Source organism: Solanum dulcamara, chromosome 11, assembly GCF_947179165.1.
Source record: "Solanum dulcamara chromosome 11, daSolDulc1.2, whole genome shotgun sequence".
Taxonomy (NCBI): domain Eukaryota; kingdom Viridiplantae; phylum Streptophyta; class Magnoliopsida; order Solanales; family Solanaceae; genus Solanum; species Solanum dulcamara.
The window spans coordinates 30,720,029-30,745,537 of NC_077247.1; the positions used below are offsets into that span (position 1 = coordinate 30,720,029).

General features: G+C 33.1%; 1 protein-coding gene across 1 annotated transcript; it reads right to left on the reverse strand.

Annotated features, from left to right (window-relative positions):
- Window positions 1–1,003: 1,003 nt before the first annotated feature.
- Window positions 1,004–4,066, reverse strand: LOC129874113 (protein REVEILLE 1-like). Its single transcript, XM_055949342.1, has 6 exons — window positions 3,578–4,066; window positions 3,019–3,144; window positions 2,815–2,926; window positions 2,669–2,730; window positions 2,164–2,562; window positions 1,004–2,057 (listed from the first exon to the last, which is right to left on the reverse strand). Exons 1-6 carry the CDS (start codon window positions 3,587–3,589, stop codon window positions 1,335–1,337), a joined length of 1,434 nt encoding a protein of 477 aa, XP_055805317.1. The 5' UTR covers window positions 3,590–4,066; the 3' UTR covers window positions 1,004–1,334.
- Window positions 4,067–25,509: the final 21,443 nt, after the last annotated feature.

Here is a 25,509-nt window from a genome sequence, read left to right on the forward strand (position 1 = left end):
AATTGAGTAACAGATGTACTCATAAATTCAAAATCTCAAAAACTGATGAAGAGGAGCGAATTACGGCGAGGATTTAGGGAGGAAGAGTGATGTATCAGTGAGGAAGAGAAAGTTAAAGGAAAAAGAGGAATTTTGAATTTTTTTTAGTATAATAGAAAATATAAGTAAATATGGTATTAGAATATGTGTAAAAGGATAATTTTTTCTATTTTAAAACGGGTTGAAAGTTTGGGCTCATTTTTGACATCCTAATATAGATTCAAAACATGACAACAAGTATGAAATATATGGCACTATGGATCAAGAAAGAGAGAGTCAGAGGTCAGAAGAGTTAAAACGAGAGCAAAGGTGAACAAGAGAGAGATATGCAATAGTACACAATGGGTAATTAAACAAGAAAGATGAATCTGAAGGCGATACAAGGAACCAATCTGAAAAATAATTATAAATTTGCATATAGCAATTGCAAACAAATTTGAAAAACAATGAAACTTGAAACAAGAAAGAAAGAAAACCCTAGAGTCGTCGGAGCAGTGGCAGTGCTCGACGAGCTGCAATGGTGTCGAAAAACCCTAAGAGACCAGGTCCAAGAACGAGAAAGAGAGAAGGCGAGAGGGAGTAGAGTTCAGACGGCCGGCGACGGCGAGATTGTAACAGAGAATACAACTCACTGAAACAACAATATCTACAAAAAAAGCACAACTGGGAGAGCTCCGTTGAAAACAAATTGTTATTCCTTTTAGATTTCTCGTTCTTCCTTCTGAGCATCGGAAAGCTATGGCAACCGGCGATAAATGCAAAAAATAGTGGGAGAGGAAAAGCGTGGAATGGACAAGGGTCCAAGCTTTTTGGCAGAAAAGACTATGGATTTCGTTCAATGGATGCTGCAATGAAATTCTAGTGCTCGATGCTATCTGGGCTTACTTTTGAGACTCGATTCTGGCCATGTATTCTTTATGAAGCATTCAATTAAGATGTAGACGCCACTCTTAGTGAGAGATCATGATTAAAGTGAGCAAGGCAAAATCTTTGCGTCGAGCATTCATAACTTGGAAATAGTAGAGTTACAAAGATTGTTAGCTCATCTGCCAAAAGTGCAAGTGATGAAATAAAATTGCAAGACTTCATTTATCAACATACATTTAAACAATTGATTCGGAAAAATTAGGAAGACTGCTTTTTGCCATTCAGCAAAAGCTAGAGGGATGAGCCGCCTTTGCTGCCATGGTGTTGCTTCTCTTCATCCAGTTATCCGGCAAACTGACATTATAATTAGAACCAAAAAGGGATGTGCTAAACCTTTACAAACAAAGCACGCAAGCACGAGAAAGTAACTACAAACATAACCGGGTTCGTTGCTCCTCTCTTTCTTCTCCTGTTAATGTTGAGGAACTGATGCCTCTTTCAGCTAAACATCTCTTATATGGAACAAAACCCTTCACATGCTTCGTGGATTTTGCTCTTCGCTCGAACAAAGAGGGTACACTGGCTCTAACAGACTCTTCTACCAGATTTCGACTACTCTGAGCTTCAATTTCCAAATCCTTGTCTCCACTCAACTCTGCATCTACTGATTCTGCGTTGGAGCCTGTGGAAGACCCTTCCTTTTGAGTTTCCTTACCTTCCAAATCTTTGTCATTAAAGAGTGGACGTCCCTTCATTGGAATTGGGTTATGCACCTGAGTGCAAGGAACTGCAGCAGATGCATATGATGATCCCCAAGGCAAAAGGGGGGAAGAGACACTTTGGTTAGGCCCTGAACTTCCATTTGGTGTGGGAAAGTAATATGATGGATTAGGTGGTCCAATAGTAAAGGTACTTCGGGGACATTCTGAATCCCAGGGCAAATATTTTGAAGGAAAGGAGCTTCGAGGCAATGTCCATGATGCTGGCTCATCATTCTCATCTGTCAGTGATATTTGGCCAGAAGTTGAAGAGGGCATATGAGTGTTAGTGACTAATACGGTTTTACCAAACAACTTCAGACACTGTGTGGATGATGCCTCATCCGAGCCTTCTTTCTCAAAATCATTGTCTTCAAGAAACAACTCTAGTTTCTGGACATACAAATCAAACAGGAAAATCACAATGAGTGGTGTCAAATGATAAATCATACATACTAATATGGAATAAATAAAGGCGGTTGTACAAGACAGTACGTACCACACAAGCCTGCTTGGCCGGATTTGAACTAGCATAAGCTCGGGCAGGTGACGATCTTCTCCCCTCTAGAATGAAATCGGATGGTTCAGAAAGTACAAGATCACCAGAATTTTCAGCGACTGCTGATGACTGCTCACTTGGCTTAGCGGAGTCTACCGTGCCAAATGCATCTGAACCAAGGGCAGACAACACAGAGGTAGGTGACTGATTCTCTGGCTCGGAGAGACAGAGATCAGGTGAAGCAGACCTCTTCAATTTCTCTGAATCCACGGCTCCACTTTTAAGTGGAGTTGCCATTTTACGTGGATAAGGGTGCACTGGCTTTCTTTTAGGCCGAGGTGGAGGGATCTCAATGGATTTCACACAGCTTGCATCACCATTACTCGATTCACGAACAACCTGACCACAAGAAAACATTTGATGTTAATAGTCAATAAGAAACAGATTCGAATTCGACTCTTAATAATGGCTGGATGCCTTTAGAGTAAGTCACAGAGAAGCAAACCTTTGAAAAGAACTTCTGGGCATGGCTTCTGATCTGAACTGCAGTTTTGGTTCCCACATGCTCTGAGAATTAAACAATGCCTATTTAGTATGGAGTGACAGCAGAAAGATAACTCAAACAGTCCATTGATTTTATTAGTTGTTTACCTTCTATACGTCGCCATGCCCTACCATGAAGCTTTAAGGCTTCAAGGAACTTTTTATGCTCTTCCTCTGACCACCTCTCTCTTTGCTTTGAAATGGTGTATGGTTTTCTTATCTGTTTTGAGTGAAAATAGACAACATCCAGTCGGACATGGGCTTAACATAAACTAAATCGTTAACTTAGGCATTGTCGGCAGAGCAACAAACCTTAGGAGCATATTCATCTGCAGCACCAACTTGCTCTTCCAGCTGGATGCTCCTTGGAGAAGGAGCTCCCACATCAACTGACATCCTATTCCTACTAGGAAGTATCGTGTCCGACTCACTTCGATCCTAAAATTTCAGAATAGTAGAGAGACATTAGTCACAAGCTCTTCTATTCTACGACAGAATTTCCATTTGAAGCAAAGCATCCATACAATTCATTCCCAAATCTAGACTGATTATCTTTTGATTCATTTATTAGATGCACATCACATATAACAAGTAATTACTCTAAAGACTTGCAATTCTTTCTTCCTGTCTACTTCAACAGGACTTGCAGTTCAATCATAAAATTAATTAACCTACCATACCTATGCTGTATACAATTCGACATATAATAGAAATTTCCAAATCCATCAAGCCATTATGAACAAAAATAACTATAATCTGTTGGAACAAACATCTTTTTAAACCATTGAGAGCAGGGCAGGTCACAAAAAGTAGTATCATCTAAAGTTGAATAAATAAATCAAAAAAAAAAGAAAGAAGATAAGATGCATACCAATAAAGCCATTTCTTCTGAATCAATCACTATTCCTTGAGCCAAAATACTAAAAACAGTCACCTTCTTCACAGTTTCCCCTAAATAATAGAAAGCCCAGTTTTATCCAATCAATTTTTCTTCAGTTCCGAAACCCAGAAATATCAATAGTCACCTTCGAATACAGTCCATATTAAGCTCTAAAATTCCAAGAAATCACACGATCTAACACCCCAATACATAACTGAAATCACTTTTACAACCCCCAGAATCTATTTTCCCCTTTAAAGATCTAAACTTTAATCCTTATCCTCACCAAACACAACATCAAAGTTGTTGAATCAAGAGAGAAACTTAGAAACAACAAAAATTCGAATTGCCAAGAGCATAAAACAGAGAGAAAAGAAAAACACTTCCCTAGAAGAAGATGAAGATGAAGATAAAAGTAAACAAGTGTGAAGAACAAACAAATATTGGGCAGTTTGAAGAAAGGAGAAGAAGCAGATAGATGGAAGAGAGAAAATGTAAATGAGAAATAATTTCCGTTTTTTTGGGTTGAAAAAGAAGAAGTGATGGGCTGCCACGTCATGGGGTAAAGTGAAATTTTCGTTTTCTTTTGGGGGTATTTTTAGAATTTCTGGTAGAACAACCGAGAAATCCATTCAAGTCTTGTGGCTCACGTTCAAAGACACGTGGCAATATGACCTTTTTCTATTTTCTTTAAAATATCGTGTTTTATATTAAGCCAAGATTTTGACAAAAGTGGTAGAATTCATGTTTTCATACTCGCGAGTAGACGAAGTGGAACCTTATACTGCCTTCTTTTGTCTACCACGTGTCATCTTTTTTATGGATGACATTTTTCGCTTTTTCTGCCCATGGTGGGGCACACAGTTTGACAACTCCATCGCTTTTTCAAATGATGCAATTTTTTAGTCTCACAAGATATTATCCCAACTCTCCAATTTTATGGAAATAAAAATTATTCATTTTAACAAAGTTTACTTTCTTCTTAATATTAACTAATAGATTACTAAAATTATTGTACAAAATATTAATTAATTTACAAAATCAAAATAAAATTAGTTATTTTTTTTCCAATTTACTCTTAATATTAATTATTCTTGAAAGTGAACAATATTTATTATATAGTATAAAAATTATAAGCCTCAAGACTACATACAAGTGATTATTGCTTGATATTATAATTTTTCAAATCTATATATTATTAAAAGAAGAGTAAAAAAGCCTCCTCATTAAGTCAACTAGAGACATAGGAAAAAAATAAATACTTGGCATGATAAAAATAAATCGGATAAATTTTAATTTGACTTTTCTTTCAATTTGCTAAATTCGATTTATTAGAGTGTATGTTTTATGCGATACAATTTGAAAAATGTAATTTTCTTTCTCAATCTCTAAAAATGCTTTCAAATATACGATTTCTTCAATAATTTGATGCGATACAGACATACAACGAAACAAACAAATTAAATGTTCTTGTTGTGAATACTCGCAATTCACAATTTTAGTCATCCCCTCACCCTTGCCATTGTTGTTGAAATTCGTAGCCGCCGCCGTTCTTACTTCTTTAGATTTTGACATTGTGAACCTAAAGTATACTAAAGCCTAAAGGGTAAATACAATGTGAACTGTGAAATAGTGTGAATTGTGTAGGTTACTGATAGTTTGATATAATGATTATATTAATAAATTTTATTTGATACTTTGATATTTATGTATGAGTAAAAATTAAAATAATAAATTATTATAGTCTTAATGGGTTATTGATTTATCCAATAATCCAATATTAAAAAAATCAATACCGAATCGATAACCCAATATTTTTTTTATAAAACCATTAAATAACTGTTGATCCAATAACCCAATAGCAATAAACTAATAACACTTTTTTAATTGGATTTATCGATCGGTTTTTGCACACCTCTACATCTTACAACTAATATTTTTTTTTGGTTTATTACGGTAGCTTGGTTTTATTTATGCTGAAAAATAATGATGAATTATTAACAAATACTATACAATTCTTTAAGACACATGCAAAAGGAAAATATAATAATTATGAAAAAGGGGTTGTGCTTAATTAAATGGCTACCTTGTGTTTTGGGGAAAAAAATGAAGATAGAAAACAGACATATTAAAACAAGATGTTCGTGTATAAAGGGTCTACTTTTCATCACATGATAAGGTAATGAATTGACATGCTATCAGTTGGTAAGAAGTAATTTTCACTATGAGAAGGCATACAAATCTTCTACATTAAAGCCCCATAGATTTTATTTATTTTAAGTGATGATGATAGAACAATGCAGCTACTTGAAATAGTTAAATCAATTAAAAAAAAAAATTAAAAATGAAAAAAAAGGAATGGCCAACATGTTTAATGCATTAGCGCATAAGGCGAGTACAAATCTCAGCCACATCTATCCATAAAACCCCTTCGCTCCCTAGAAAAGACACAACAAAATATCCAGCCAAATAATAAATAATATTTTTATTTTCTTTAATTTCAACTTTTGACATATATTGTTTAAAATTATAAGATAATCAAATTGAAACTAAATTTGGGATCGTTTGGTTAGGATCAAGTTATTCCATAATTAATTATTTCGAATAAGTTATTCTAAAATAAGATGTAATAACTTATCCTAAACTTGTTACTTTCTAGACTTTTTTTTTATTTAAAGATTATTTATGTTTATCTCTTACATCAAATAATTCCAAAAAAGACTCTTTTTCTATATTATTTTATTTAATTTTTTTGGATATTTATTGTGTGGACTAAAAAAGAAAGTTAAAATATCTATAGCCAATAATTGTGGATCATGAAAAATAAAATAAAAATTATAAAGTGGATGTACTATTATTTATCTTGTTTTTATGTGGGTATGAATGAATTGGAAGAGATGAGGATGAGCTGTAGTCTCAGGTGATGGAACTTTTTCTTTGCACTTTTTGCCACGTCAACACCAATGGCCGCCATTTGATCAATCACCATGCCACGTGTATTTGTTTAACCAAAGTATTTAGTGCAAAGAAAGTGAAAGACAGACAGATTGACTGCTACAGTTGGGTGGGATTCACTAAATTTATGTGGACATAATTGTTTAGACGGTAATAAAATAATCTGAATATTTTTGTCCACAAATTTTATTTTATTTTTCTTTTAAAGGCCTTTGCATCTTAGTACTTGGTAGAGCTGTTTTCTTTTGGTTGGTAAAAGGTGCATATATTGTTGCTATTTTCCATTAATCATGTGATCTTTCTTTGTTTTTTTAATTTAATTTAATTTTTTTAACCTTTAATAAAATAATTTATATCCTCATAAATGATCAAAAAGTATTTACAATCACAAATTTTAATTTATTTTTGTTAAATTTTTCAAAGCCAAACTATGCATAAATGCATGAATGAAAAATTAAACATATGAATCCTTGAGTTTTCACTTTTAATAAGATAAAGTAATTTTTTTAAAAGAAATTCAATAAATTAAAAACGGAAAAAGTTAATAATTAAAGGTCTTATTGGATTAGGCCAGGTGTCGTACGTCAAGAACCATCCAGCCCCCACCAAAAGGATAACAAGTGGGAAAGAAGCGTGGGGAGCCACAAAAACTCACCCTTAAATTATTAGGATCTAGATCTTTTGGTTTATTTAGATAGATACCACATCAATATTTGGTTCTCAATTTATAGACATGCTATATTAATTTATTTTTTTAATTTGAATTTAATTAATATTTATAGCTTTTAATTTTATGGGTAAAAGAATTTAAATTTACATAAAAAAATAAATATAAGTAAATACATGTATTTTGTATGATATTCTACCTGATAATTCATATTTTATTTAGTGTCTAATGTGTATTATATCACATAACACATATATATTTATTTATTTAATTTTATACAAATTTAAATATTTATTTATGAACATTCAATATTAGAAATATAAATAAATATGAGTTAAGTTCAAATTAAAAGACATGTTTATTTATTGTACCTAATTTATATATCAAGTACCAACACATATTTCCTCTGTCTATCTTTACTTTTTCACTATATTTAAAATAGATGTCCAATAATATTTATTCAATTTATGAAATCAAGAGATAATTTATATTTAATTTCTAATTTATTCTTATTATTAATTTATAGTTATTTTCTTATTACATTTTTCAAGACATTTCATTTATTATATTCAAAGGGTGATATAATAAAATTATTCTTCTCTTTATAATTTCTTAATAATTATGCAAAATTAATAATAAACCAGTATTGTTGGACAGAAGGAATTATTTCTTTCTTCTTGGTTCTTGTGTCTGATTTGTTTGGATAGAGCTAGATCCGCACAACTCATTCATGAATAATGATGGCGATATATAAGTAATGAAATAAAATTAGATTTTACATATCTAAACAAGATTTTCAACTGATAATATCATTAATATCCACTACTAATATCTTTTTTCGTCTCTTAGCGATCATGTAAACTGACCTAATAAATTAGATTTCTTATTTCACGGAACAGAAAGGAAAAAGAAAAAAGACCTCCGAGAAAATCATGCCACAAAAAACAAAATTATTTATTTATTTTTATTTTATTATTTTATAAAATAAATTCTTTCTAAAACATTTATCATAAATAATTCATATTTTCTTTATTTATAGTCATTTAATATAAAATTATTTTATATCATAATTTTTTAAATAATAGAAATTGCTAGCAAATATTATACATTATATATAATATGGATAAAACAAATAAAAATAAAATAGTTGGATGAAATACAATTAAATAAATATTACATAATTAAATATTTATTATTTTCGGCTATTTTAAATTATGCTTTATTATTTGTCTAATAATATATTATGTTTGCATTTCAGGTAGTTTTAGACTTGTAACTGAGCTCATGCCGATAAGGTTGACCACCACCACCTTAAAATATGTCATGGTCTGGTCCGATCAAAGTTATTCATTCGTTGATTAAAAACAAAATTATATATATATCTGACGTAGGAATATTTTTACTGGCGTGAGGCTTTTTGAAAAGCCTATGTAGATGGATAAATATCAAATTATGTTAAGAATAATTTTAATTGACTTAATTTAATAATTGATATTAAAATCAATCAAAGTAAAAAATATCAAATCACGTGAACAGTATTTATAAATTGACTTAATCTAATAATTGCTATTAAACTCTATAATTCTAGGGACTATAGAGATGACAAAGCGATCGAAGCTTAATTTACTACCCTCCATAAGCTTGGTGGTAAATACACTAGCACCAACAAGTTTAGTGTACCTTGTTGGTAAATAAAGTCTTCGATGGTAAGAATTTTGGTGGATGAAAACGAGCCATGTGGATAGCTTTAACTGTGAATAGAGTCGGCAAAATGGATTCATATTTTGATAACCTGTTCAATCTGTCTATATTTTAATGGATTGGACGAGTGATTTTTTATATGAATAAAATATGGGTTTAAACTTATATTCAATCTATAGAAATATGGATATTTATGGATAACATATGGGTAAAAATATTTTCAAATCAATTTATTTTTCTCAAGTTTAGAAAAATGACCCATCTCCAAAAATTAAGAAAAATATTTTCAAAACTCTTTTTCAACCTCACGCCTTATATTAACTCTCTACCCTAACTCAAGTCTCGGGTACCGATTCTCGATACTATCCAAAATTCAAAATTCGACTCATGATTCTCGATTCGAGATCCGACTCTCAATTCCAATTCGACACCCAAGTATCGAATTTCGAGTCGGATCGAAATTAGATCTCAATTTGGATGTAGGATTTTGGGTCGGGTGTCGGGATCGAGTCTTGAGTTAAGTGTCGGAAAGGGGTTTCGAATTGGGTGTCAGAGTAGGATTTTGGATCGAGAGTCAATGTCATGTCCCAGATGAGGTATCGAGTTTGGGTTTCGAATTGATCATCGAGGTCGGGAGTCGAGGTCGTATCTCGATTCGAAAGTCGAATTCTGGATCAGGTGTCAGAGTTGGGTCCCAATTCGAAAGTTGGGTTCAGGATCGGGTGTTGGAGTTGGGGTTCAGTTCAAAACTCGAGTTCCAAGTCGGATCCCGGATCAAGAGTCAGGTTTGAGTCCTAAATCAAATATCAAAATTGGGTCCCGGATCAGTTTTAAGGTTGGATGTTGAGGTCGAATCTCGATTTGAAAGTCAGATCTCGAATTGAATGTCGAAATTGGGTTCCAATTTAAAAGTTGGGTCTGGAGTCTCGGGGATTGGATCCCAATTTAGAAGTCAAATCTCAGATTGAGTGTCGAGATTAGGTCTCGGATCGAAATTAGGATCCCATATCGATGTCGAAGTCGAATTCTAGCTCAAAAGTCGGTTCCCAGTTTGAATATTGGTGTCGGATCAGTTGGGTCCAATTTGAATGTCGTGTCTAGGATTGATAGTCGAGTTTTGGATCAAGAGTCAAAGATCGTAGAACCAATAGATCATCGAGGTCAAGTGTAAGGATCAAATTCTGATTTGAAAGTCGAATCTCGAGTTGACTATCAAGATCGAATCCTGATTCACATATTGAAATCAAATCCCAATTTGAATTCAGATCCCGAGTCGGGGTCGGGTCCTATTGATGCAGAATACCAAAACTTGCTCTCCAAGTTGAGTGATGGGTCAAGTTGCCAAAATTAGGTCTGGGATAAAATCAATGATAGGTCTGAGATATGTCTCTGGATGGTTGAGAGGCCTTTTATCCGGATTGAGGTTTCCACATATATAAAATGACTTTTTTGGGAAGAACTAGCACCCGATGGTCGCGCCTGTGGACTTATGTCGCAGGTGCAACACTGCTGTGGTGAACTTTCTTCTGCAAGAGAGATCCTATTACTGTTCAGAAGTCTTCGCTTAACTGACTCACTTTCTATTGCTGCAATGTCGCATCCTTCGCTTAAGCGACTCATTAATTTATGTTTGTTTTTGTTTAGGAGTTTAACTATCGGGTTGTTTCCTTTGTTTAGGTGTTGGTTAGGCTAAAAAATAGGATTCATTTCTTATCAATTACTGTAACTATTACGTTGTCTTTTTTCATTGTTTAGTCTTAAAATTCGCTTTACATTTTTAATTATTATCTTTATTTTTAGAATTTTAAAATTATTTAAAGTTATAAATATTAAATTTTATAATAGATAAAATTGTCATTTACTATTTTTATTGAAATATCCACATAACTATATGAGTAATTATATCATTCATTTTTTTTTACATTTAATTTGGATAAGTCGTATTTATTCTTGAAATATCTCCTAACTATAAGTAATTCATTTTTTTTAATAACTATGTTTGAATTTTCTCTCAACGATTAATTTCATATATCTAATTCAAAGATCGTAAGACAATACCACACGCACAAAAAGATAATTGTTCGAAATAGAACTCACACTAAGAGAGAGTAAGCAACATCCAATAAAAATCAATCTACAATGAACAACAAAATCGTATCATCCAACGTTCTTTGAAAATAAAGTTTTATTCCCAATATTAGACTTTTAGAAATAATAGTAAGTGGATAAGTATATATAACTGTATCATATATTGTTTGTTTCAATTTTTGTATTCATTTATTATAATTTTGTATTGTTAAAGTACAAATATACTAAAAGTATTATCAAAAATAGTTTTATAGTTTGCCTATATTAAGAGAAAAGGCACTGTAAACTTACACTTTAACAACAGAATCCATGGAAGCTAAACTTCCATGGAAGAGTATGTGAAGTGCTCGATATAGAGAAGAGAGGGAGAATGTATTATTCATTGAAAACTTGAATACAATTGAGGATAATCATCTCTTTTTATAGATTATGTAGTGTGAACCATGTGATCATTTCTCACTAACTGAGTGACAACTGTAGGTAGTTAGTTACATAACCAATTCCTAACTAACTATAGCTAACAATATGTTCCTACTAACTACATTACAACTTGCTTCCTTATGCTCATACTTAGATACTTCTTAGTACTCCTTCTCAAGCTTTAGGCTGAGTATATGTTGAAGACTCCAAGCTTGGCTAATAACATATGATGAGGTGTGCACTGCACCTAGGCCCTTTGTGAGTTGATCGGCAGCTTGTTGTTTAGTGTTCACATAAGTAGGCAATATCATTCCACTTTTAATCCTTTCCCTCACAAAATGGCAGCCAATTTCTATTTGCTTAGTCCTCTCATGAAATATAGGATTACTGGCAATTTGTATTGCTGCTTTACTGTCACAATGCAGCTTCACAGGTTTTATGTTCATCATATTCAGCTCCTTCAGTTTTCACGTATCCAAATTACCTTAGCAACAACAGCAGCCATGCTCCTTTATTTAGCTTCTGCAGAGCTTTTACTCACTGTATGTTGCTTCTTAGATTTTCAAGATACAAGAGAATCTCCAAGTTTGATCAAATATCCAGTTACAGACCTTCTAGTATTAGGACATGATGCCCAATCTGAGTCACAAAATGCTTCAAGTTCTAGATTCATTGTGCTGCTTAACAATAGGCCTTGCCCAGGGCAACTTTTAATATATCTAACTAGCCTCAAGACTGCTTCCCACTGTGATAATTTGGGTTGTTGCATGAACTGTGAAAGTACTTGGACAACAAAACTTATATCTGGTCTAGTTATAATTAGATATAGTAATCTTCCAATCAGTCTTTGGTAGCTTGTAATGTCTTTGAATATAGGATCATTAGTAACTCCAGTTAGCTCATCATATTCTACTATGGTGAGCTTAATATTTGCTTCCAAAGGTGTGTTCACTGGCTTTGCACCACTCAGACCAGTGTCTGAGAGTAACTCAAGAGCATATTTTCTCTGATTGAATAGTATACCAGTCTTGGACCTCATGATCTCAATGCTTAGGAAGTATTTGAGGTCACCAAGATCCTTCATTTTGAACTTACTATACAAAGAGTCTTTTATTCTTGCATCAATTTGTCACTGTTGCCTGTCAGGAGTAGTTCATCCACATAGATAAGGATTACAGCTATGGCTTCACCATCCCTTTTTGTGAATAAGGAATGATCATATGGACTTTGTGAGTAACCAGTAGCTAATAACAACTCAGTCAGCTTTAGATTCCATTGCCTGGAGGCCTATTTTAGACCATAAAGATATTTTACTAGCTTAGACACCTTGTACTCCTCCTGACTCTGAAAACCCTAAGACATGTCCATATAGACTTCTTCAGTGAGATCACCTGTAAGAAAGCATTATGGATATCCATTTAATGAAGATGTCAGTTGTGTGAGGCTACTACACTGATAACAGTCTTGACTGTGATCATTTTAGCCACAGGAGAAAAGGTCTCATCATAATCTATACCCTCTTGTTGACTATATCCCTTGGTAATTAATCTGGCTTTGTATCTTTCAACTGCACCATCAGCTTGAAGTTTAACTTTGTATACCCATTCAGAACAAATAGGCTTCTTACTAGGTGGAATATCAACTACTGTCCAGGTCTTGTTGAGTTCTAAAGTCTCTATTTCTTTTTGCATATCTGCCACCCACTCCTTACATTTAGATTTTTTTTGAAACTGGAAGGCTCAGTAATACTTGAAAGAGCTTTCAAAAAGGACTTATAAGAACAACTTGTCTTGGAATAATCAACATAATTTCCTATGGGATAAAGGCAGACATGTGCTTGCTTTGCAGGATGAGGGACAATGTAGTCCTTATGCCAAATAGGAGGCCTACTAGATCTACTTGGCCTTGTAGTAGTGGACTCAAATGTAGGTGGAATAATAGTAGTATCTGCAGCTGTTGTATCCGGAATACCAAGGCCTGCATCATGTTCTGATGATGTATCCTCACTTTTTTGTGTGGTACCATCCTCCACAACAGTTAGAATTAGCACATCTGTAAATGCATTTTGTAATGCCTCAAGGTGAAGGTCAACAACAGGTTCAGTAACTACTTCAACAACTATATAAGGACAATTGTTGGTGTCACAACCAACAAATTCTTGTGAGACAAGATTGAATAGATCATCTGAGATGGTGGAGGCTGAATCAACTTTGAAGGGAAACTCGTGTTCTAAGAACCTCATATCTCTACTAACATGAAAGGATTGAGATTCCAAATCAAAAACTCTATATCCCTTTTGAGTTTCAGCATATCCCATAAACACTCCCTTCTTTTCTCTGGGAAAACTTATCAGACCTGGGCAATGTAGAGGTAAAACATAAACAACCAAACACATTTAAATGAACTAGTGATGGTGTCATACCATAGAGGATTTCATGAGGAGATTTTCCTTGCAAGACTACTGTAGGATCCTATTTATGAGATAGATTGGTGTATTTACACAATGACCCCAATAGATAATTGGAATAGAAGCTTGAAATCTTAAGGCTCAGCAGTATTTAATATATTTCTATGGTTCCTTTTAACCACCCCATTTTGTTGAGGTGTGAATAGACAAGAAGTCTGATGAACAATGCCAAGAGAGGCAAATAAATCTTTGTATTTTGAATTTATGAACTCTGTTCCATTGTTAGATCTCAACACTTTTGTTATACCCCGCATCTTTGATATATGGGAACATCTATTTAGCTTCTCTAGAGCTACCATATGATCCATGACGTTATCAAATAGTCCTAAGAAAGGGAGGATGAGGCCATCCCAAATTTTGCATAAGCTAGCTCTATGTGAGTAGTGATGGTTGGAAATAAGTTTGGAAGGATTGGAAAGGAGTTGGAGGCCGAGTAGTGAGTCATGGTAGTCGATTTACTTGCGTAAGCTACCAACTTGGACGTCTTACATAATTAAGCTACGTGAGTGTATGTCGAGCTTAAGTAGTGAGGATTACATAGGTTCTTAAAGTGAGATGAGATTTCAAACCCACGGAAGAGGAATGAGGAGACGACACACCTACTTGGACCAAGTAGGTGATACACCTGCTTGGGTGGACCCCACCATGCCACGTGGCAGCATATGGGTGGCTGCATGAAGTGATATGGCATCCTAAGGGCTGGACACGTGTCACCCTTAGGGGATGACATGTGTCACTCTCTAAAAGGGGGTATATATACCTAATATATGACTAAGACTCTTATTTCATCTTCTACACTTGAGAAATTTGAGAGAAAAACTAAGAGGAAGAAGAGAAAGGGCTACTACCATGGCTGCCAAGGTAGGCCTTCGAGTTTCGCTCTGTGAATTAATTATCTAAGGTATTCGTTGACTAAGTGGAGGTGTTTAACATCGTAAATAAATTCTTGGGGCAGCAATGAGGTCGACGCGAACCTATAACTTTCGGCAAGTTTCGGAAGCTTGTTTGTTAAGGTATGACTTGATTCTCTTCTCCCACATTCTAGTAAGGGTTTAAGCATGTTATGGATATGTAAATATGGATTGAAAATATGGAAATATGCACGTTACTGCTGAAGAATGTTGCAAGTCGTGTAGGGGTTGTTTTGACGTATTCTAGTTGGCTTAAAGTTTAACTAGTGTCGTTGTTATTATGATGTTGTATTTGGATGTGGTTTGTATATGTTGCAAGTCTGGAAACGTGTTGAAATATAGGTATAAATGCTGCTGTTTGCAGCCACGTTATGCTCCATTCCATGTGGTTAAGATTTTATGAAATAAAGATTGAAAATCGTATTTTAAAGTCGTGATTTTGGTTGGGTTGTTTGGAACTTGTATTGCGTAGTATTGAGGTGGTTTAATTGTATATGGCTGCTGATTGTTGTGTTGGTGTGGCTGTACCAATCAGAGGTTAGATTGAAAGTTTGAATAGGGCGAGTTATATGGGAGATGCTGCTCGATTTTCGATAACTTCTCAACTAGTCAACATACTAGTCGAGAAGCGTGAACAAGGAAGTGATTCCTAAGGATAATTGGTTGTAGATTTAGAAGCTGGAAAGTCGAAGGTTCCTAATGATAATATTATCTTCGTGTTAACTAGGTTAAAGGAGTAACGAAGCAGGCTTGGTTGCGGTTGGTCTACCAAAGGCATGTAAAGTTATCTTTCCTTTTTCTTGACATGTCTTAGACATAAGTGGTTTGTATATGAAATGTGGAGATAATTCCATTCATAAAGCTTCGAGTATGATTCATGCCACTTATCCACTTCTTGATGTTAGAACTCTTACAATAATTGAGTTATTGCCTCTCAAGTTTTCTATATGATAGAAGGTAGTAAGTATGTAAAGTCTATTTCTTCTTTTCTTCGGCATGTCTTATATATAAGTGAAATGTAATATGCGCTTTGAGGGTAATTCCATTCATGAGTTTCGAGTATAAATCGTGACTCATATTTATTTCTGGAGGTTAAAAGTCTTAAAGTAGTTGAGCTACTACTCTCGAGTCTCCTATATGTTGAATAATAATGGGATGTACAAGCTCCTATTCCTAAAGACTCTATGATGACAAATGTCTATGATCCCATAAGCTGTTGAGCATTTTCATGTCTATGATTTCTGAGGCTCCATTTGATATGATCCTTAGTAACATCTAGAAGGTACCTCAGATAATTCTTACCCTGAGCGTCAAGTGATGGTTCACTTGGTTACTTTATTGATTCTCAGATAATGATTTAAATTATGTGTGGTTTCTCACTACTCTGCTCGTGTATACTGTAACATATCTTTCATTGAGTCCCAGACCGTATATATTATCGTGCTCAGTTTTACTGCATTGTTCACTAAGTCCCATAATAGGTCGGGCATGATATATGTATATATGAATCGGGCAGTACGTACCTCGGCATTGTTTTTCTATATATGGATCGGGCCATACGTACCTCGGCATTGTTTTTCTATATAAGGATCGGGCCATACATTCCTCGACATTATTACATGTATATAGGGATCGGGTCGTACATTCCTCGGCATATATGTATATAACGATATAATATGATGATATGATGGTGTGGTGATGGCGCCGAGTCCCAAGTCAGGCTGGCCAGGTATATGATAGATTTATCAAATCCATAATGGGTCGGATATGATATATGATATGAGCATGTATGATTTTACTTCATAAAGTATAGGTACAGTGATTTCTTGAGCATCATACTTGTTTCCTGAACCTTTGATACAAATGTGATCCCATTTATGATATGTTATGCTTTATATATTCAATACATATGTCGTACTGACCCCCGTCTCTTCGGGAGGCTGCATTTTATGCCCGCAGGTATAGACACGTGGTTTGGGGATCCGCCAGCTTAGGATTTCCACTCAGCAATTTCGGAAGTGCTCCATTGTACCAGAGCCTAAATTATTGGTATTGTCATGTTGATGTATATGTTCTTTGATTTAGGGGTACGACGGGGGCCCTATCCCGCCATATGATACCGTTAATACTCTTAGAGGTTTGTAGACATGTGTGTGGGGGTTATATGTATGTTTTGTTCAGCTGTGTCTATATGATGGGTTGTAAATGTTAATATGTTATGACAGCCTTGTCGGCTTGCGTGCCCTTTCATGATATGATTAATGTAACTCCCTAGGAGGTAAATGAAAGAGGCTTTATGTATATGAAAATATATGACCCGTTGGGGGTTCTGATGTAAGGTATACATTGGTCATAGTTCAACTTGATCATAGCTGATGGATATGTATACGGGGGTCCAGGACAGACCCCAGTCACAGCCTACGGGGTTGGATCGTGACAACTTTCACCTTGATACCAAATTGAGTATTCACCATTAACAAATAGTCTCTCAATACAGAATGAACTTCAGTTTTGGATTGAATTAAACATGTCCATGAATATCTGCTGTAATTATCTACTATTGTAACAAAATACTGCTTGTTATCATAAGTTGGAGTTTTATAGGGATCCCATACATCTACATGAATGAGCTAAAATATAGCACTAAACTTGTGAAAACTATCAATAAAACTAGGTCTACTTTGTTTAGCCTGAGGACATATATGACAACACATTTGTTTAGACAAATTAAGACTTAGAGATGGTATATGTTGCATAGCTGTGTATAATGGATATCCAAGTCTCAAGTGCCATAGAGTAGTTAAACTGTCATCTTTTATTACAGCACCTGCTACTGTTTTTATTGAATCCTTCAACAAGTATAGATCTTCAGATTATCTACCAATCCTAATCACCTTGCCACTGTAAAGGGCCAGTAGTACACAAAAATTAGGAAAGAAGCTAACACTACACAATAGATCTTTAGTTACCTTGGAAACCAACAACAAGTTAAACTTGAAGTTAGGTACATGCAACACATCTTTGATTGTGTAACTTCCAAACGAGGATAATGTCCTGTTCTTGTTATTTTAGCTCTATTTCCTTTTGGGAGTTGAACTGTGTTTGAACCTTGACCACTTAGGCAACTCAATTCAGCTAACAAATCCTTGCAGGATGTAATATGGTGAGTAGCATCAGAATCAATGATCCAATCATGTGCAAAAGTGTTAGGTGTTAGTGATACATTACCTGTTAAATTTTATTTACCAACATTTCCTCCTGCATTATGCTTGAGATTTTGCACATGGTTGTACTCCTCTTCAGTGAGTGTTAGTCCATGGCCTTGTTCCTCATTATTGGCATAATTGGGATGAGGCTTGAAACCTCTAGGTTGGCTATTGTTAGTTGATTTGTATCCACTGGTGACACCTTGAGAACCTCCTATACCTTGCTTCCTTTTACTCTTAAAATCTGCAGGATATCCTATCACTCTATAACAATCCTTGCTCAAGTGATTCTTATAACCACAACACTCACAAGCAACATCCACCATCTTTTTACCTTTGAAGTTTTGCTTTCTATTTGCTAACATAGTAAGTGGTTCCTTGTGAATATCTATAACTCCCAGTAACCCCTGACTTTCCTCTTGAATCATTATAGCATATGCCTGATTTACACTAGGCACAACAGTCTTAATTAGTATATCACTTCTAATATGGCTGTAAGACTCATTTAGGCCCATTAAGAACGTCATTATCTATGTTGACTAAGGTGTTCAATAGAAGGTTTTGCCTCATCAAAATTACACAATGGAGCTAGCACTAACACATCTAATTCATCCTATAAATCTCTTAATTTTTGGAATAGTAAAAAGTAACAGAATCAGTACCTTGTCTTAAAGTAGATACATCTGGCCAAAGATGATACACTCTTAGATACATCTGACCAAAGCTGATACACTCTAGTAAGATTAGACTTATCGAACCTCTCCTTGAAATAATTCCAAACTTGTTTTGCATTCGATGCATAGACAATTGTGATAACTAGTTCTGTAGCTACCGTGTTACTGATCCACGAAAGAATCACAACATTACATCTTTCCTATTAAGCTGCTAATTCTCCTTTGTATGAACTTTTCAGACAAGATCCATCGATAAATTAAAGCTTGTTCTTTTCCAATAATGCAAGTCGAAATGATCTACTCCATAGTCCATAATTCTCAGGACCTTTAAGTTTTGTCGCGATTAGATATACACCTGGTGTATCTGAAGATTGAAGATAAAATGGATAATTATGTCCTAAAGTTGCTACTATTAATTCTGCTGCTGTGTCTCCTATGGCAGAATTTCAATCAGTGAAATGAACTAAAAACTTTGCACGCAGCTAGTGATTCCAGTCTTGCTACTCTGATACCATGTAAAATTATACTTTAATAAAAGAATTCATGGAAGCTAAACCTCCATGGAAGAATATGTGAAGTGCTCGATATAGAGAAGAGAGGGAGACGCTATTATTTCATTGAAAACTTGAATACAATTGGGGAGAATCATCTCCTTTTATAAACTATGTAGTGTGAACCATATGATTATTTCTGACTAACTGAATGACAGCTGTAGGTAGTTAGTTACACAACAAATTCCTAACTAACTACAACTAACATTATGATCCTACTAATTACATTACAACTTCCTTCCTTATACTCATACTTAGCCACTTCTTAATATACACACACTCCAATAGTCTTTTAATTAATGACAAAAAATTCAAACAATATTTATAAAGATCTTCATGCTTTTAATGTAGTACTATATATACTAGTTTCTAGAACTCTTTGACACTCTTTGTGTGGCTGCCTCTTGGTGGATCCTCAACGTATTGAATTGATTTTGGTGAAGCATTTTTTCCATAAGTTCCTTATCTACATATTGTCTCTGTTTGTTCCCATCAACTTCTACCATTTTTTCTTTCCCCTTGATCTTTGTTGATTAGCCTGTTCGCAACATTCAGTTCCTTTCGTAGTCTGGTCTCTCTAGGTATCACATTGCTGTACCATCTCAACCTCGGGGTTTTTATTTAGTGTGCTTTGGTGTTTAGCCCCCTGACTATTATAAGTTTTTGCCAACGTAGATTACATATAAAAATCATTATGTACAATGTCTCACGTACCCAACAAAATCAATTCACTCTAGGGGATCATAATTGTGACTCCTGATATCAATGACAAAATTTTATTCATTATATTTTGGCTCCTCAATTGTTAGTGTAATAGAGAGTTATTATCTTCCTATTTAAGTACATGCACTTGTTATGTTAAAAAATTCTACGTTATTCTTTTAAGGTTTTGCATTTAATAATATAACATATACATAACAATTTATTCTTCTTATATATATTTATTGTTAAATAACATGATACACAAATATAAAATACGTACATCTAACTCGTAAATAAAAGTGAACAAAGAGAGTATACGACAAAAAGTAGGTGCATTTACTATTACCTAAATCTTATGTTTTCTCTTAAAAAAAGACAAGTTCTCCCACGTCTAGACTTGGGCATATTTTTGAGACATCTATGCGTGGCGTAATATCAAACTAGAATTTGGAGATCTGAATATAAAAGGCACTGAAGTAAATTAGGCTTTTATCTTCTGTTTTTTTGTTTTTGTTTTTAGTATACCATTAGGCTTTTATATTTTAAAAAATGTTGGTGTAAATTCTGGCATCATTTTTGTTACAAACATGTGGATAGTAGGGCATATCCAGCACATAGCATGTGTTACTCCAAGATTTTGTGGGACTAATGAGATCAATTTACATAATTAATGGGGTCCCAGCCAGGTAGAGATTATAAATCTCATCGGAGAAATCTCTAATTGCCCTACCATAAGAGTTGTGATGGAGTGATAAGTACTCCTTCATTTTTAATCAAGAGGTTTTGAATTCGAGTCCCTTTTGATAAAGAGTCGCCTTTGTTAGAGAGCGTTTTACCCTCAATATAAAATTTTTTGACGCAAATTCAAATTTAATCGAGCTCTAATGTAACATCTGATGGGAAATAAAAAAATAATTGGCCTAAAAGCTTTACTAGGATAGTGGGTCAGCATCCAAAAATGAGAATGAGAAATTTACATAAATGTATTACATTAAGAAAATATTTATCATTTATAACAATAATATTTTTTTTACTGAACACTTATAATACACTTATAATACAATTATAATATAATTTTAATACATATTAGCGAAAATAATTTATAAAACTCATATAATACAAGTTTTATTCATGGATAATATATTTATCACATACTTTAATACACTTATAATACATTGTGTCAATTTCTTACCAAACAAGTATAATATATTTTAAAACACTTATAATACATTTATATCGCATGCATAATTCACTTTTAATATATGATTTTCTTATTAATTTTTCCAATGAGAATAGCCTATGCGCAAACGAGCCCAATATTAAAACATTTACAGGTTAGAGTAGTTTGATTTTATAATTTATATTATATTTTGTTGATAAAGAGCATCTATTACTTTACTCTATAATAGAATAGGGAATACAGAGGAACTTATTGTCAGTAAGGCGTTCTTGTAATTTAACATTGCTTAACATTGCCTGCCTACCTTAATTTTTTGTGGGTTATTTGATAACACGTACATGTGGTTCTTGTTTGGGAAAATTACAATATACAAAATCAACTATAATAAGTACAATATGTATTCATACTCCTTTTCTTTCTCTCAAATCTTGCTTGCTTATCTTCTCCCTCTCCCAATATCGCTCACCTCTCTTCTCCCTCTCTCAATCTTTCTCGCTCTTTCCTCCTAAAATGTAGCTAAATACAATAATTTTGATACATCTATTCATATAGTTGATACAAATCAGTTGTATCAATTATATTCTTGATACAATCTGATACAACAAATACAACATGTATTCGACTTTTCTCTCCCAGATCTCTCTCACTTTTTTCCTCCCTCTCCTAGTCTCGCTTTCCTCTCTCCTTTCACAAACATATATTACCTCTTTCCTCTCACAAACATGTAGCTATGAATCATAATTAAGAAAACTATAACTATAGATTTCTAATTAACTTCAATCTTCACTTTTAAAAGTTCTTCATAATAATATATATATTCTGGATTTATCTCTTTATTACTCTAGATGTTCTTGGTAATTTTGAAAATATAGTAAAGTTAAAGCGTCTATTAAGTGTTCCAAAAGTATCAAACTTTCAGATGTCATGTTAAATACTCTCTTCGTTTCAACTTTTGTATGGTTTTGGCATTAATTGAAGTTTAAAAAGTAAAGTAAGACTTTTGAATTTTCTGAACTTACATTAAAAATATATAGAATGTATCAAATGTTTTTAATCTTGTGATCTTAAATATGTCATGTAAAAAGTTAAAATTAAAAAAATTATCAAAAAAAAAAATAGATATTATTTTCAAAAAGATATAAAAAGACAAGTAAAACTAACAAATTAAAATGGAGTACATAGTAAGTTAGAAGCTTTTTAGTACTTTCTTTATTTTACTGATTAACTATTAAACATGTATATAAAAGCTATCAAAAGAATTGACTTATAGTATTTTGTATAGTTTTCGAACATTTAATTTTTAATTTTAAAATATTAAGTTTATCTAATTCGATTTAGTATTGAAGATTAATTAAATTGATTATACGTGATAAGTAAAAGTGAACGAAAAGAGTATATAATACTCCATTTGTTTTAATTTATGTGACTTACTTTTTTTTAGTCAGTTCAAAAAATAATGACACATTTCTATATTTAGTATCAATTTAACTTTAAAATGCCATTTTTACCCTTATGAAATAATTTCTAGCCACACAAATATCTATCACTCATTTTAGACCATAAATTTCAAAAGTCTTTCTCTCTTTCTTAAACTTCGTGATAAATCAAACTAACTCATATAAATTGGAATGGAGGGATTAGTGAAGCATAGTAAAGGCAACATTTGTGATCAAATTAATTAAATATGTTTATAATTGATGAAATAAATTACTTTGAACTTTATTGTAATGTTTATATTTTAAAAAGAAATTAAGATAAGTATTGGATTGTTAAAAATGCATTAACAATAATTAAAAAGGTATTTCAATAATTTATATATTTAAAAATTATGGATTGGATTTGTGCTAGCATGAGATCATGTATCTAGTATAACTAAGAAAAAATTACACCACATAAATATTTAAGACTATTTGTATTATAAATCATAAATATACTTTTTACTATTTACCAAACTAAATTTTTTATAAATAATGCATAAGTACCTCCCAAACTATGACCGAAATTCCAGCGACACATATTAACTTAACTAGGATCTTATTATCCCTAAGCTATATTAAAATTGAATAAATACATCCTAAATACTGGTGTGGTATAGATAGTGTAACTATCTTAAAGGCAAGAGATGAATGAAAAAATTGGACACATGTCCTTTTTTAATTGGTCATTCATAATTATTGATACTAACTAAAACTTATATATATTATAATTATTTTCATTTCTTTCGTTATAAAATATTTATTTTAATTTCTTCCTCACTTTAAACTTTGTATTCTTTTATGTTTTATTTGATTTTATCCATCCGAAATTACCTTATTTTAAATGCAAAGAATTTAAAATTAAATTTGAAATCAAATCAAACGGAAAGGCAAAGAAATTAAAAGAATAAATAAAATCAATAGAAAAAAAGAAGAAATAATAATGAATGATGGTAAAAAAAAAATGAAGAAAAAAAGTTTAAATACAAGACAATTTTTTTTTGGTTGAAAAACTATGTTTATCAACTTAATTTAAATACAAATGGACACCAAACACCTAGTGAGAAACCAAAAAAAAGAAGCTTTTCACTATTTTATTGTACTTAATTGTTTTATTATGTATTGTATGAAATGAATATATAATATGGCGTGTTCACCCTTTTAAGATAAACTAAATATAGTGTGGAACTATATATAATGGGTATACAAATAATATATATGGAATGGGTATACAAATTGGTTCACTTAATATTTTTTATACCAAGTTATATGCAAACATGTTTTAGTGTATGTTATGTGTATATTGACTATGAAAATTGGTATAGAAACTAGTGCTTAGCAAATTTTGATTTTATTAACTGATTATGAAATGGTTGTACAAACTGATATATATGAATTGTGATATTTGATTTTGAAAATATACTTTAGATTATATAATGAATGGAATCGATTTATTAAGTGATTTCATATGTCATATTTGTATGTAATGTGTATAATGTCTGTGGAAATTAGTATGCAAATTGGTGCTCACAAAATTTTATATGTTACTAATTATTTTAGTGTATGGAATTGGTATACAAACTGGTATTTATGAGTGTGATAGTCAATTTAGGTGATACTAGTTTGTATACCAATTTCATACATTGTGCCTATCTATTTGCATCAAGATTTCATTTCATTGCCACAATCCAAATGGCCGTAAGTGACACTGTCAGGCCGTCTGGACGCCTACTCTAACACATAGATAGGAAAATTCTTACCACCCGATTTTAAAACGAATATTGCAGAAGAAAAACAAAACATACTATAACACTTTAAATAAAACTGCATACTTCTCAAACCTAATTTTTGATAGAAAAACCTTTGGAAATACAATGTAAACCTTCTTTAGAAAATAGTATAAACGGGTACAAGAGTTACTAAGAAAGTACAACATACAAAAAATAAGACACAACTCCCACCATAAGAAAAAAAAAGTAGTAGAAGGTGCCGGAGATTACCATCGTCTGCACCTATAAAACATCATTGACCCTAAAATCAGGCTATATCAAATGGTATAGCAAGAGTAGTATCAATACAAATAACACGTACTGATAGGCATCAACGATCGACCCGAATCCACGATATAATATAAGTAAATATTCAGAAGAAAACATGCAATAAGAAAGTTACACCATCCCAAATCTTTATCCACATGCTTTTATCATCCCATATATAATAGTACACTTTTATCTTAGCTTCCTACCTCATTCTGTTGCCAACTCTGCCCATTAATATTCAGCCCTCTCGTCATGCGAATTCTTCCCAAGCCCACCCTTAATTCCGCTTTAAGGTTTTCCAAGCCTACCTTTTATGCGAAACACCACACATACCCCAATCTAAGATTTTATTCCCATCACTCTGGTCCTTGGCCACCTTGATAAGATATATTCTAGATCACTCTAATAGACACACATAATCCATATAAATCAACTAAGAACAAGACCCCCGATCATCAACTTGACCTAACCACCACAAGAGACATGGAAAGGCCATCAGGTTAACTATACCTAAGTCCCACTCACCTTTCAAATACCCCGAACTACTTAAGGATCCCTAAGACATCTCTTGTTGTGTTTAACAGGCAATTCCGGTCTACTAAAAAATCATCCCAATATTAAACAAAACAATTTGAGTACTCACAGACCAACATGATAAATACATTACAATGAATAAATCTGATTCACTCATGAAACCAACACACAAAGAAATCATCAAATATGTACTAGGCTTGGTACCTGATCCAATCATATAGTAACATGTACCAGACGTAGTACCTGAGCCAACCATAATAGAACTGTATCAAGCGTGTTATTCAAGCCAATCAATATATCTTGTACCAGACGTGGTATTTGATCCAACCAATATTATTCTATACTAGACATGG